Below are 15675 nucleotides of genomic sequence, written 5' to 3' on the forward strand. Positions count from 1 at the left end.
TATGCAAAAAAAAAAAAAATATATATATATGTATTATATATATACGTATATATATATAAAATCTGGGGCTGACGGCAAAACACAATCTCAATACCACTTCCAGTTATGAGAAAGACAGGAAGATGGCTGATAAAATCAGTGATGAAGAAATGAGCTCTTGCACTTTCACAGAGACCAGAAATGGGGTCTTCTTTGCCTTTTATGATGTATCAGTCAGAGATGAAGGCAGGGAAGTAAGTATGAATTTTTCATACCATCCCTCTACTCTATGGAATAATCATCTCAGGAAAAGTACAGATCCAGTCAGTGGGCAAGGTTTACCAGAATTGAAACAATGTCTCTTTCAATATAGAAACTGAAGAGTAGGTAAGCAATTCTAGAGGATCAGAGAATGGTTAGAAATGAGAAATGATGGGGTTTGTTTCTCTTGAGCAGTCAATAATATGAAATTGTCAAAGGTCTTACATTTTCCAAATAAACTGACAGCAAATAAGGTCCCCAAAACTATCAGTACATTAAATTAAGGAACTAATGTTTTTCACTTACTTATAATTAAAGCTTCAGAATTCCATGAATGGCTTACAGTAAAATATTCACACAGTAAAGAATGAACTAAAGGAAGATTTGGAGAACAAAGTGGTCCAAGAAGAGCAGAATGTTAAACAGCTTACTGGATATTCATAAAATGGATACTGTGCAACCATTCACAATGTGTTCTGAAGAATGTCACGGGTTGATAACAAATTGTAAAATGAAAAGTAAAGTTACAGAATATATTTTATATTATCTTTATTTGGGAAAAAATTATGTACATAGAAAAAAAACACTAGGAGAACAACACAAAAATACTGACAGACGTTTACATCTGCTAGTGAGAATTTAATGTCTTCACACTTTTTTTCTTTTCCAAATGAAAAGGGAGTAAAATTAGGGGAAATTCTTATTTTCAAAAACAGCCATTAAGATCTCTCTGTCCCATCATTTTAATAACATGAACAACAAAAAAAAGTATATTTAGCACTTGCATTAACAATTGTTTTTAAGTTATCAAGTCAATAGTTCATTCAATTTTAGTATCCCTATACTTTTTGCCCAATTCACACAGAACAGTGTATTTTTTTAAAAAATGTAATGGCATAACATTTTATCCAAGGTGATAGTCTTCCATGCAGTCTTCTTCATTCATCACATCTAGAAAATGAACTTCATATGCTTGATTCCATAAGTTTTGAAGAAAACCATTATAATGAGTGCCCACAATCCCAGAATAAAACCCCCAGGAGGATGCCAATCTTTCAGCTTTGGTTTCTGCAAAACAAAGATGACATGGTAAATTTAACAACAACGGATAAAGCAAACACTGATGGAAAACAGAAATTTCATAGGTTGTGTTTTAAGAGGGAGTAACTTAGCCAAATTAAATGTATTAGGATAGCAACACTGATAAAGACTTCTAATCGGGTAAATATTTCAAAGCGGTTCTTACAGAGATCAGTTTCAAATGACACTTTGGCCCTTCAAAGAGACTTCACTGACTACTCTACCCAGCCATCTCTCTTCACCCAAGCTATCTGGTGGCCTAACAGTCCTTCTCACTTCAAATTTATATATCCATTAGTTTGTTGGTTTTATCTGTCTCTCCTACTAGACATAGCTCTATGAGGGTCATCTTGCATATGGCCCCAGCACTTACCTTCCATAGTGCCTGGCATGTAAGAAACATACATACATTATACTGATTAAATCATCAGAAAAACAATTGCTGCCAACTCCATCTGTGTTGATATTCAACAAATACTTATTTGGGGGCCGATACCTTTAGTCATGTTACGCCCTTGTTAACAGAATGCTCTTTACTCCATTTTGCCTATTTGAAACTCACTAACTGAAATGCCAACTCCTCCAGATTTTCCCACCTGATACGTTCTTTTTTTTTTTTTTTTTTTTTTTTTTCCCTNGCGGGCGGCCCACCTGATACGTTCTTTTCTTTGAATCTCTAGTTCCTTCTACTCTTACTTCTATTTAGTAATATAATTATCTTTATCACTTATCTACCTGCAAAATTCCAGAGGGCAAACAAAGTCTGGCTCAGTCCATTTTGTATCTCCTTGTCCATTCCTCCACCCCTCAATACCCAACTAAGTGTCTTGTATATTCCTTAGTCCAGCAAGGAAAGGCAGACCAGTCTTCTCCATTTAGTTGTCATTTCAACAGCTACATTATGTCCCTGAAATTGAAGGTCTGTGATTATGATCTTCCTATGACTTTTACTTCCTGAACTGGTAGCAGGGACAGTTATGTTATGAAAATCACATGACACCAGGATCATATTTTAGATAGAATAGAGTGAAGAAAAACTGTAATCTGAAATTTTAAATTTGTTCTAGTCACCATGTAAACTAGCCAAGGAATGCTCATAAATCTCTTACAAGATGCTTTGGTTTCCCGTACATAACCAGGACTCCTAATGCTCTTCACTCAATCTTAAACTCATCATATTACAAAAGGAAAGGAGGGAGGCAGGGAGTCTGGGAGAGAGAGAGAGAAAGAAGGACGGAAGGAAGGAAGGCAGGAAGGAAAGAAGGCAGGCAGGCAGGCAGGCAGGCAAACTCAAAAATAAAACAAGTCAAATCAAGCAGAATTCACCAATAAAGCCCATGCCAGTAATACTGCCACATTCTATAGTTACTTATGTTTATTATCTATGCTTTAAAATATGTGATAGTTTCTTAATATATACATCATTATAAACCCACTAAAAGGATTCAAAAGAATATTTAGATACAATGAAATTCTACTTTTTGTTTAATTCTATAAATGCAGAAGTTACATATGGAAATGCCTGGTTTTCAATTAGGTGATCTTTCGGCAATTGCTTCCTTCTCTTCTGAAGTTCTCCCTTAGCTTCAGTGATACTCTCACCAGGTTTTTATTCTACTTCTCTAACCATTCCTTTTCAATCTTCTCTGCTCCTTAGATGCTAGTGTTCTCTAGAGGTCTGCCTTCAGCCATTTACTCTCTCCCTTTAAATAACTCTCTGGGTGACACCTGTACCCTGGTTTTGACCTCTGTCAGCAGGCTTCTGACTCACAAATTTATATCACTAACAGGGAACTCTACACTAAACCCTATGTTCATGTACATTTAACAGACATCTCTACTTGGATATTCTAAAGGATCACAAACTTTACTACAGCCAAGAGCAAATTCATTCCTGAGTCCTCCATCCAATTCTGTTCTTCCTTCCCTGTTTTCTACCTCTCCATCCCCATGAAGGGCATCCATGTTGCCCAAGTGATAAAGCTGAAAGTCCTTCTTAGCTTCCCCATTTCACAGACCTTCCCATTCCCATGAGTTACTAATTCTTACATGTTTTCTCTCCATCATATTTGTCCTTTGTAAGTCTTCTATTACCACTGCCACTACCTTAGTTCTAGCTCCTATCATTTCTTTTCAGGGTCACTGAAATGCTGTCCTATTAGTTTCTCTTCCTCCAAGATGCCCCTCTCTTTTCCATCTATCTATGGCTGATAGATACATCCTCCTAAAATACACATATATATTTGTATATAATATGTATATACATAAAAGCTTGACAGGAATGCATGTAAGTATTGTTTGTTTTAAACACACATTACTTTTGTAATTTACAAAATTAAATAACTTAAAAATGAGGGCTTGGTGTGGTGTGGTTCAAAGAGCATGGGATTTAGAATCAACTGCTTTGATTCAAAGTTTACTTTTAACACTGACAGCCCACTGCCAAGCCACTTCTCCACTCTGAATTTCTGAATTTATAAAATGGGCATTGTAACACAGACCTCCTAAGAATGAATGAATGCACAATTAGTACAATGATGTGTTTTCTGAAAATTTACTCTATAACTACCTGTTCCTACCTAGAAAAGTGATGATATGAAATTGACAGTACTTTTAAGATAACTTTCTTTTGTGTTTGTTAGTTATCAAGAACAATGTTTGAATCAATCTAATTTCTGTTATTTTAACTTGTATACATTTCAATTCAAAACTGAATAATTAAAATAATAGGAGAAATCCACCTTAATATTTTCATCTGGATGATAATGATAGAGTTTTAATCAGCTGCCTAATATAAACCGAACTGACAATATTATTTACAGTGGTTACATGCCACATTCACTCTAGGGCAACTCCTACCCTCCCCACCCGACACTCCTTCCAGAAAACTCCCCAAACACAAAAATATCATAATCCAATTTTTCCTCATGTTACTTTCTACTCAAAACCCTACAATGGCTCCGATCATAGGTGAGATGATGATGACGACCCAGGTTCTTTCCCTCTAGTATCTTACAAGATGGTAATGCCAGTGGTTCTCAAACCATTTCAGATGGCAGAGCTTTTGGAAGTCATGGTGTTCTTTGTGAAACACTATGAAAAGCCTTAATTCCAGTAGAAAATCCAGATTAATATAAAGCATTGTTATATTAAAAGTAAGTAATATAAATATCACAAGCATGTGACAATGAAAAAAAAGTGGGTGAACTAAACATGATCGACTGCTGCTTCATTTTTGTCATGTTATTTTCTATTAGTCAAACAATTCACGCCTAACAGGTTGAAAACACTAAACCAAAACTTATTTTTCCATAAACTGGGAAAATCTTATCATTAGTTATTAATAACTAATGTTAATATTAGTTATTAGTGGAAACACACCTTTATATAATAGTTTACAAATGTTCCCTGTAAATTCCCTTGAAAAGCATGGACCTAATTGGGGGGACAATATTAAAATTTCCCTGATAACTAGGAGTCTCCAATTTATTTGGTATTTATATATTTAATTTTTTTAAGTTTATTTTTGAAAGAGGAACAGAGAGAGAACACAAGCAGGGGAGGAACAGAGAAAAAGGGATGCAGACAATCCCAAGCAGGCTCTGCACTGTCAGCATGAGCATGGAGCTTGATGCAAGCCTCAAACTCACAAGCCAGGAGATCATGACTTGAGCTGCAACCATGAGTCAGATGCTTAACCAACTGAGTCACCTGGGCGCCCTATACGGTATTTACACACACACACACACACACACACACACACACACACAAATACTTTTTTGTTTGTTTGTTTTAAGTAGGCTCCAGACCCAATGTGGAACTTGAACTCACAACCCTGGGATCAAGAGTCAGATACTCTACCGATACTGCCCCAGGTTAATACTTTAAAAAATTTAAATAAATATTGTCAAAATCTGGCATTAAACTCTTCACTATGGAAGAACAGACTATAATACAGACAACTGTTCCATAAACCGATTTAATAAGTTTCAGTGCTAAAAGAATTCAGGAGGTATGAATTTCAAGAGTTCAAAAGTACTGGAACTTTCAGGTGGTATTTAAACCAACTCATGCTTTAAAAAAAAAGGAACATTATTTAAGCTCCATGATTCACTAGAAATTATTAATAGTCAAGTAGTTAATAGCAATCTTAGTTTTACAGCTGTAGAAACTTTGGTTACTTTCCAATGAGATAGATTCCCTAAGGTCACAGTTGTACCATTAGACCTTAAACTTAGCCAGAAACAAGTGCCAGACAGAAGACAACTATGGCTTTATGGCTTCTTTGGAAGTCACCATCATTTCTCCCAAGACTGGTCCAGGCATCTATTTTGAGCTGTTATTCCAAAGACTGGCTCAGAGAATTCTGGAGGCATTGGTTCCTGGTCCTTCAACTAGATGTAGCCCATATTTAGACCACTGATGCCCAGGAGAGGACCAGAGAGAACAGCAAAGTGCTAGAGCTTTGAAGATCATAGTGGAGGACTAAGAAATATATGTAATCACTCCAAAATTATAATGGAATTCTGTATTCGCATAACACTGTACAGGCTAACCAAAGCAGCAAAGCTCGGCCTTTCAAAATGGCTATTTGCAATTGCAATACTTTTCACTGTATATTCATTACATATTTTGATTAAGAAAAAATGGCAAATGAATTATTAATTAAATACAACTTGGACTCTTAGTTTAACATGGCATCTATGTAGAATCCTCCAGTGCAGGCTTTCCCATCTTTTCAGGAAAATACATGCTAAGACACAGAAAAAGGTAAGAGCACATTCTACTAAAATTCATTTAACCTCTGATGAGAAATCTCAGATAATTTCACTATGGAAGTCCTAGAAAGCAGGTCTACAAACAAATTAATAGTGGCCCAGTTTTCTGATTACTACCCACAATGCAAAGGGTTGCTCCGCTCTGTGAAACACAGTAATTTTGTCAACTGAGAAGGGACTTTAGCTCTCTCCCTTTTTCAGCCTGCTATTGAAGAGAAATAGTGTTTATACAATAGAAAGATGGCTATATGAGGCAGCCAAAGTAGTGAAACTGATTCCCTTCCCCCCACCCCCTCCCAAGGCAAACCTCTATCCATTTAAATACAGTTCCCAGTAAAGGGTGTGTCAGAAGGTAGAGGGGCACTGACAACAATTCACTGCATCTCAGAAGTTTCAGTATCTACATCAAAAGCTCTGCAGAAAAGGGAAAATACAGGAAAAATCCTTTTAGTAGTACATGTTAAGAAATACAGTTTTTCCATATACTTCATTCTTTTAAAGTGCCAACAAACCAGGTGTATGTAGCATGTTAGCAGATTATCCTGGTTTAGTTTAACAAAACTACACTGATGGTTGCCTGCTAGTCACGGGAAATGTGTAACCACTTAGTCTTAAGATGCAGACCTGAGAAGCCATTCGAACCTAAGTAGGTAGGGAGAGGCATCCACACACTCTGATGGCACATACCAACAGCGTTCTAAAAGGAAACCACAGTGAAGTCTGAATAAAATACTCCCACACATGAGAAAGAAACATCCTGAAGGTGCAGAAAACGTATCTCTAAATAAGATTTAATAGGAACCAAAAAACAATTTCAGAAAAATTTTATTTAGCATGGGCTTGAATAAAGATGCACAAGATACTGAAGATAAAAGGATGGTATAAAGAGAAATATACAAGATACAAGGACAACAGGCTGAGATCAAAAGGGAACCAAATTAGGGGCACCTGGGTGGCTTCAGTCAGTTAAGTGTCAGACTTCAACTCAGGTCATGATCTCACATTCATGAGTTCAAGCCCTATGTCAGGTCTCCACTGACAGCCTGGAGCCTGCTTCAGATTCTGTGTTTCCCTCTCTCTCTCGCTCTGTCCCTCCTTCACTTATGTTTTCTCTCTCCCCCCCCCAAAAAAAAGTAATTAATTAAAACAAAAAGGGAGCAAAATTAAAATCTACATTGACAAGGAAATTAGTGTCCAAAACATATCTTTAAGTCATTCACCGAACTATGGCAGACTGATGGCAAAAAGTGGCCCAATTCTTCACATTTCCCTTGAATCTATGCTGTTTGCAATATGTGGTGTTACAGCAACTCTAACCGAGAAGTGGAATCTACATCCTTTCGCCTTGAAGCGGCTGGCCTTGTGACACCTTCTGGCCAATAAAACACAAAACAACCAACAGTGTCCTAATTCCAAACTTAGCCTCAAGATGCTTTGCTTGCTTCTGCTCTCTCAGACCTCTGCAACCATGAGAAAAAAATGAAGGCAAGGTTTCTGGAGGAAAAGACACCATGTGGAGAAACACTCAGGTCTCCCAGACAACAACCAGCCAACTCTCAAAAACAGACCCATCTAACCAACCCAGGACTAACTGCAGACTCATGAGGGAACACAGTTGAGAACTGCCCAGCTAAACTTGGCCTAAACTGTCAACCTGCAGAATTATGAGCTAAGTAAATGGTTGATATTTTAAGCCACTAGGTTTTAGAATGGTTTATTATGGATCAACAGCTATGGCATACATCCACTGAGGTGATAATTAATGTGGAAGGAAATACCCTGATCCTTTATTATCAGAGAAAATAAAGTTCCCATCTACATACTTGTGGCTTTAGGTTTCTGCAACAATGGGTATAAATAAGAACACCAAGAAGGGGAGCTACTTGATCCCTTGTCCACCACAAACTTTAAGTGGGGGAGGTCTGTCCAGATGATTTCCTCTGACTCTTCTGGAATGAGAAATCTAGCCCCAATAACTCATCCAACTTTCACAAAGGGCTTCACTCAGCATCTGTCACACCAGACGAGTTATCTAGAGCCAGGCTCTGATGAAGCCATCCAGGAAAAATATTAGTCTTCTAGAGGTAAATTTTATGAATGTTCTTTGTACACTCTCCTTTTAAGGGAGCTGTAGTAATGCTGTTCCAGGTCTCTCTTAAGGTCTTCATGGAAAGAGAATGATTCCATTTGCTACCATGCCAGGAACTGCTTTCTAGGAAATGGAAGTAGGGGAACCCAGACTAATTCACTCAATTTCCTCTAGCCTTCCTCTTCTCAGTTGCAACCTGGATCTGAAGTGTAGTTCCCTTCCTTTTGAAGTTAGTAATTAGCATCATGGAGATGTTGCCCCACTGCTGGGGAAATTAACATCTCCCAGGATTCTGATGCACCTTACTCATGGTAAAACTGCAATGCAACTAATCTAATCTAGGATAATTAAAGATGTTTTATTTTTAACTATAGTATTTTCTAATATAAAGTTGACCATGTTTTTCCTTAACTATGATTTTAGTTTTTCTGTAACAAGAATATCCACTGTTTACATTATTAGTTAATGGCTCTACAATTTCCAGCCAACATAGACATAACTTCTAGTAAGGAGAAGTAAATTTTCATTTGCAAATATGATTAGATAACAACTAACTCTATAAACTCAACTCATAATTACAAAGAATAAAGAGCTAAAAGTTGAGATAAATATTTTAAAAAATATCCTTACAATATGCTAGCAGAAATGAGTCAAAAAACCGGAACAGAAAAAAATTTCATTTACAACAGCAATAAAAAAGCATAAAATAACAGAAATAGCCATAGCCATAGCATGAGATGTAAGGTAAACAATCCAAATTACCCTATAAAGACAAGTAAACAGTCCTGAATATCAAAAAGGATATAATAAAGCTAATCTATAATGCTATTCTCATGCAAAATAGAAAGATCAATGAAACAGAATAGAAAGCAGGCAATCAGCCCAGTAGCCAAGAGGTTAGCACATGACAAAAGAACTGTCATAAATCAGTGGGCAAGAACATATTCTTACTGGTGCTCTCGATTAACATTTGAAAAAAAAATCAGTTTTATTTCTAGCCCAACGCTAGAAACCAAAATATACTTTACATGGTTTAGAATTAAATGTAAAAATATTAGATGTAGAATTTTTTTTAAAATTTCCTCTGTAAAGTGGCACCTAAAGGTCACATCCTAATGGTAGCTGTGAACAGTACCAGTGGAGGTAGTGACAGATGAACTCATTGTGGAGAACTGAACACAGGAGTCCAAGGGCCTGCAGGCAGACTCAGAAAGTACTTCCTGGGACAGCTGGGCCTTGAACAGTATGTCACATTTGGGTTGGAGGAGAGCAAAATCATGGTGTTGAGAAATACCAGGCACTGGGGAAGGGGAGAAGGAAGGTGATGCTGCTGACCCCCTAGGACCCTAGAACTTGGGAAATGCTGTTGAGAGAATGGACGCCCTTTGGGTATAGCGAACGTAAAGGGCCAGAAAGATTCATTGTGTGAATGCTCTGTTGTGAGTTGGGATGTGAGACAAGGAGTTTCTAAGCTTGAGCCAGTGCTTACTCACAGGTGAACAGGGTAAAAAGAGACAAAATGTAGGAGAATCTTCACACTAAAGAGATTTATAAGTCTAAAAGCAATAAATGAAAATAAAAAAGTAAAGTTGAAAAGATCTTCAAAAGAACTTTCTGAAAGATCTGTATTTTGCAAAGTGTACAAATCTAAAGGATAATAAATGGGAAAATATGACAGAAAGGGGGATGAATTCAGTACATAAAGATCTCCTCAACATCTATAAGACACAAAGATTTATCAATAAATGGAATAGGGAAATGAAAATTTTCACAAAATAATTACAAATGGCTAATTACATAGAAAAAAATCCATGAACTTCTTGATCATAAGAACAAATAAAAATATTAACTGTTTCTTCATCTTTTAAAAATTAAACTAGTAAATGTCAGTAAGGATGGTGAACTTTTCAGAAAAATAACATGTTTAGAGATCTTTTTTTTTTTTTAATGTTTTATTTATTTCTAGGAGAGAGAGAGAGAGACAGCGTGAGCAGGGGAGGGTCAGAGAGAGAGGGAGACACAGAATCTGAAGCAGGCTCCAGGCTCTGAGCTGGCAGTCAGCACAGAGCCTCACGCAGGGCTCGAACCCACGAACCGCGAGATCATGACCTAAGCGAAAGTCGGACGCTTAACCGACTAAGCCACCCAGGCGCCCCGTTTAGAGATCTTTAAAATGTTTGTATCTTTTCATTCATAGGGACTGTTACACTGTGAGCTAGGATCTATATTAAGAAATTCAGAAATAATTGGCTATCTGACTTCGGCTCAGGTCATCATCTCACAGTTCATGGATTTGCTGTCCCACCACCCCTGTGTTGGGCTTGGGGCTGACAGCTCAGAGCCTGGAAACTGCTTCAGATTCTGTGTTTTCTCTCTCTCTCTGCTCCTCCCCTGCTGGTGCTCTGTCTCCCTCTCAAAAATAAACAAACATTAAAAAATTTTAAGAAACTCAGAAATGCTGACAACGGTTTTGCACAGAGTTTTTTCTTGGTGTTATTTACGTAATAAAAAACAAAATAATCTATATAAATAAAAATATGGAAATATATTTCCACATAAACAGTAAACAAAAATGTTTTCAAATAATTTTAATGGTTTGGAAATATGCTTATACTGTAATAGTAAGGAAGTAAAAGATTCAAATTAAGTATGAAATATGATCTTTACTTTTTTATAACAATATTCAAAGAAAAAGAACATACTAGAGTCTTAATAGTGTTTCTCTGGAAGAAACAGAATTAAGTAGTTTTAATCTCTTCTCTAAACTTAATGTTTTTGAAAATGTGCTTTCTCCAATGGATACATATATCTTTAATTATTTTGTGCATGTGCAGGGGAAGGGGCATATATATAGGAAAATTTTCTATTAAAAGAATCCACTTAGGGGTGCCTGGGCGGCTCAGCTGGTTGGGCGTCTGACTTTGGCTCAGGTCATGATCTCACAGTTCGTGGGTTCAAGCCACACATTGGGCTCTGTGCTGACAGCTCAGAGCCTGGAGCCTGCTTCAAATTCTGTGTCTCCCTGTCTCTCTGCCCCTCCTCCACTTACACTCTCTCAAAAATAAACATTAAAAATTAAAAAAAAAGAATCCATTTAGAAGAATCTTCATATATTCATCCTTTCTGAATTAGGAGATGTACTACGATAATACGGTTTAGTACTTGATATCCTACTTGAAGAAAAAGTAAAAGGAATAACATGACAGCAACATAATATAATAAAGTGCTTTTTCAGTATGTATTTAATAGTACTTCTGGAGTACAACAAGATTGCTATTTTTAAAACAACTATAGGTAATATTTTAGACATTCTGCACTGATTTTCCTTGCAATCAAATGACAAATTGGTATAATTATTGCATTTTGTAGCACAGCTGCATTAAGGTAAGTTCATATTAAAGTATAGTGTATAATTTCATTTGTGTCCATATTAGAACTTCTCATAAAATGACTGATTTTATGTAGTTAAAGTACTCTACTGACTACTATTAAATACACTCCTATTTTTTTTTAACCTTACACAATAATGGCTATAATACAAAGGTGAAAAGTACACATAAAACACTGCAATGTGTCATGAGCAAACACTTAAGAGCTTAAAGGCTACCTATTATTGAAATGCCTAATATTTCAAATTAAAAAGATAGGTAGCTAAGCAACACTGCACTGCCAACTGTGCACAATATTTGGTCTCCCCTTTCATGTTGCTAGGAGAACGTTACTGAAGAACAGCAAAGTAGTTAACAGAGCAAAGATCTAAGTGCTAAAATTATGTAAAAAGAAGAAACTGAGGATTTTCAAAATTGTATATATTTACTGAGAAGCAAATGGAAAATTTCCAAGGTTTCGAGGAGACTCTTCTTAAAATACAATGAGCACATCAGTTCAGTTAAACTATAGTTTAAAGAAAAAAATAAATATACTGAGGCTACAGTTATAATTTACTTTAGAAAATACTGTTTGTTTTCAACTGTTTAATCAGTGGTAGTTTACTAGTATTTCCAGTCTATTTATATCCTCTCTAGAAAATATAATTTGTAGTCTTCAAATTATATTAATAGTATAAATCAAACTGTGGTCAGCAGAATTCTAAGACAGCCCCAGATTCCCTCTCCCTGGTATACACTTCCTGTATAATCCCTTTCCCTTCAGTGTGGACAGAACTGTAAATTTGGTGGGGTATTTCTTCTGTGATTAGGTTATACTATATAGCAAAGATGAAGGGATTCTGAAGATATGACTAGGGTCCCTAATCAGTTGACTTTCAGTTAATAAAAAAGGAGATTATCCGGGGGGACAGGGGCTGACCTAATTAGGTGAACCCTTTAAAAGAGAGTGTATACATCAAGAGACAGAAGTCAAAGAGATAGATAATATTAGGAGTAGCCTAGATGCTTTCCTGTTGCTCTTGAAGAGTCAAACAGCCTTGTTGTGGAGCGGGCCAGAGGCAGGGAAAGCAACCCTCTCTGAGAGGTGAGGCCCTCAGTCAGCCCTACAACCACGGGAAACTGATTTCTGCCAATTTCCAGTAAACTTGGAAGAGGACCCTGAGCCTCAAATGACACTGCCATCCTGGCTGATACCTTACCAAAAACTATACTGTGTGAAATTAACACATTAAACACCATACAAGAACTAGCAGATAACTATTAAGATAGCAACAGAAATTACTCAAAATGAAGCATAGAAAGAAAAAGAGCAGGAAAAAGCATAAACAGAGCACAAGTGAGCTGTGGCACCATAACAAGCAGGATCCCGTTTGTGCAACTGGAGTCCCAAACGGGAAGGGAGAAAAACATCTAAGACAAATAATGACTGAAATGTTTCCAAACTTCATAAAAACTATACGCCACCAAGGGCGTCTGGGTGGCTCAGTCAGTTAAGCGTCTGACTTCAGCTCAGGTCATGATCTTATGGTTTGTGAGTTTGAGTCCTGCATTGGGTTCTGTGCTGACAGCTCAGAGCTTGGAGCCTGCTTTGGATTCTGTGTCTCCCTGTCTCTCTGACCCTCCCCTGCTCATGCTCTGTCTCTCTCTGTTTCTGAATAACAAATGTTAAACAATTTTTTAAAATAAAAAAATAAAAACAACTATAAGCCACCAAATCCAAAAAGCTCAACAACCAAGCATAAGAAACATGGAGAAAATCATGCAAAGGGACATCATAATCAAATCAAAATCCTTGCTGCTTTTATATTACACCAAAGTTGAGTAGTTGCATAAAGGCAACAGATGACCTATAAGCCTAAAATATTTACTACCTGACCCTTTAAGAGAAATGCACAGAGGAACAAAGAATGATTGAAGATGTTTTGTCAGAAACCATGAAGGCCAGAAGACAATGGAAAGATATTTTAAGTGCTAAAAAAAATTGACTATTAACCTAGGATTCTAGGGAAAATGTACCAAATGAAAAAATTTTTCAAGGATGGAGGTGAAACAAAACATTTTTTAGTAAAACAAAAGTTTTGGGAATTCAACAGACCTATACTACAAAGTAGTATATACCAAATACTTATACTACATAAGGTGTACCTATCACAGATTTATACTAGGAGACATGTTAAGAGAATTTCTTCAGGCAGAAGGAAAATTATATCATATAGAAATGCACACTTACACAAGTGAATAAGGAGGGACAGAACTGGTAAATAAGTAGATACATATAAAAATATTTTCCTTGTTTTTATGTTTCTTTAAAAGATAATTGACTATTTTAAGCAATAAGGATACTAATGTATTACAGAGATCATAACATATATAGAATTAAAACATACAAAAAGAACAGCACAAAGGATGGAAGGGAGGGATTAAGAATATATCATTATAAAGTACTTACACTAAATATGAATTAAATAATATTTAAAGAGATTGTAATATACTAAAGATGTACATATTATAAGCCCTACAGCAACAACAGCAACAAAGTAGATTCACTAATAAACAGAAAGTGGAGATAAAATGAGATCATATAAATACTCAATCCAAAAGAAGGCAGGAAAAGCAGGAAAAGGAACGAAAAACAGATGGAACAAATAGAAAACAAACAGGAATATAGTAGATTTAAATCCAACCAGATTTAAATTCAATTCAAATACTGATAATTACATTAAGTGAAAGGATCCATATTACTAATGGATCTGGAAAGGAGGAGAGCTTCAGTCTAGAAAGAGGAAAGGGCTGTCCAGAGAGTGTGAAACAAAAGGGATCTGTCCACTAAGGATGCCTAGGGAAGAACCCAAGAGGGTCAAGTGGAAATTGCAGGTAATAATGCCTAGCACTTTTAAAATGTTTACCATACACCATGCATATTTTATTTATTTATGTATTTATTTATTTTTTATTTATTTAATATTTATTTTTCAGAGTGGGGGAGGAGCAGAGAGGGGGACAGAGGATCAGAAGGATGCTCAACTGACTCAGCCACCCAGGTGCCCCCCAGCCATGCATATGTTTTTAAGGAATTTTAAATACATTGCCTTTTAAAGGCAATAATTATAGATAATATTATTACCCTGCTCTACAGATGAGGAAAAGGTTTCAGAGCAGCAGATCTTTCTTCCTTTTTCTTCAAAGGGCTAGAGAGTAAATATTTTAGGCTTTTCAAGCCATATAATCTGTTGCAAGTACTCAACTCTGCTTTATTAACTCTACTTCGTAGTACAAAATTAGCTGCAGACAATATGTAAGCAAATGGATTTAGCTGTGTTCCAATAAAACTTTATTTACAAAAATGTGGTAGGCTGGATTTTATCTGTAGGCCATGGTTTGCCAACCCATGCTCTAGAGAATGGTTGTTACTGGGTTCAGAACACGCCACCCCCAAATAAGCCACTTTGGCATATTGATTATTTTGAACTGAAGGTACTTGAGAAACAGCAGATGCAGGAAGGGCTCTCTGATCTCCACCTTTCTACCTAGAGGCCAATCAAAAAATTTCCCATGAGAAAGGTGCTCTTCCTGTTCCAGGAAGACAACATTCTTATCACTGGAAACTAGGACTCAACACAAAGTGACTATAAAAACCACCTTACTAAACAGCCCTTATCTTCCATTAGTTTCCCTCAAATATTTCCTAGTCATTTTCCCACAGTATACTGCTCCTATTCCAAGCCTCTTTGTCTCATCAGTTCTTCATAAAAAGCATTTCCTTATTAAAATATACAATCTCCTACTCCTAACTGCTTCTTTGGGTATTCATTTTCCTTATGAAGACCACCATGTGCACATAAAAATACTAAATAAAATTTGTATGTGTTTCTCCTGTTTAATTGTCTTATGTCAGTTCAATTCTCAATCCCAGCCACACAACTTACAAGAGTGGAAGAAAGATTTTCTTCCCCAAATTATACAGTGATTATTTTTTAGAGTTGTCATAATCTGTCCTTAACTTGACAATCTTTTGGTAGAATGTCATCTAAGAGATGAAAGCACTGGATGGATTTTTAAAAGTCACATCCTTTGACACTGAGGTAATATGATTCTGTGA

The 15675-nt window shown here is 36.3% G+C and overlaps 1 protein-coding gene across 1 annotated transcript in view; it reads right to left on the bottom strand.

Annotated features, from left to right (window-relative positions):
- Positions 1-772: 772 nt before the first annotated feature.
- The window catches only part of PIGK (phosphatidylinositol glycan anchor biosynthesis class K), a 113392-nt gene continuing 98489 nt past the window's right edge, over positions 773-15675 (bottom strand). The window contains exon 11 of the mRNA XM_077771039.1: positions 773-1308. Within this exon, the coding sequence (XP_077627165.1) occupies positions 1192-1308 (117 nt within the window). The 3' untranslated portion in view covers positions 773-1191. The remainder of the gene's footprint in view (positions 1309-15675) is intronic.

This window comes from Crocuta crocuta, unplaced genomic scaffold (genome assembly GCF_008692635.1).
Source record: "Crocuta crocuta isolate KB4526 unplaced genomic scaffold, BGI_CrCroc_1.0 scaffold125, whole genome shotgun sequence".
Taxonomy (NCBI): domain Eukaryota; kingdom Metazoa; phylum Chordata; class Mammalia; order Carnivora; family Hyaenidae; genus Crocuta; species Crocuta crocuta.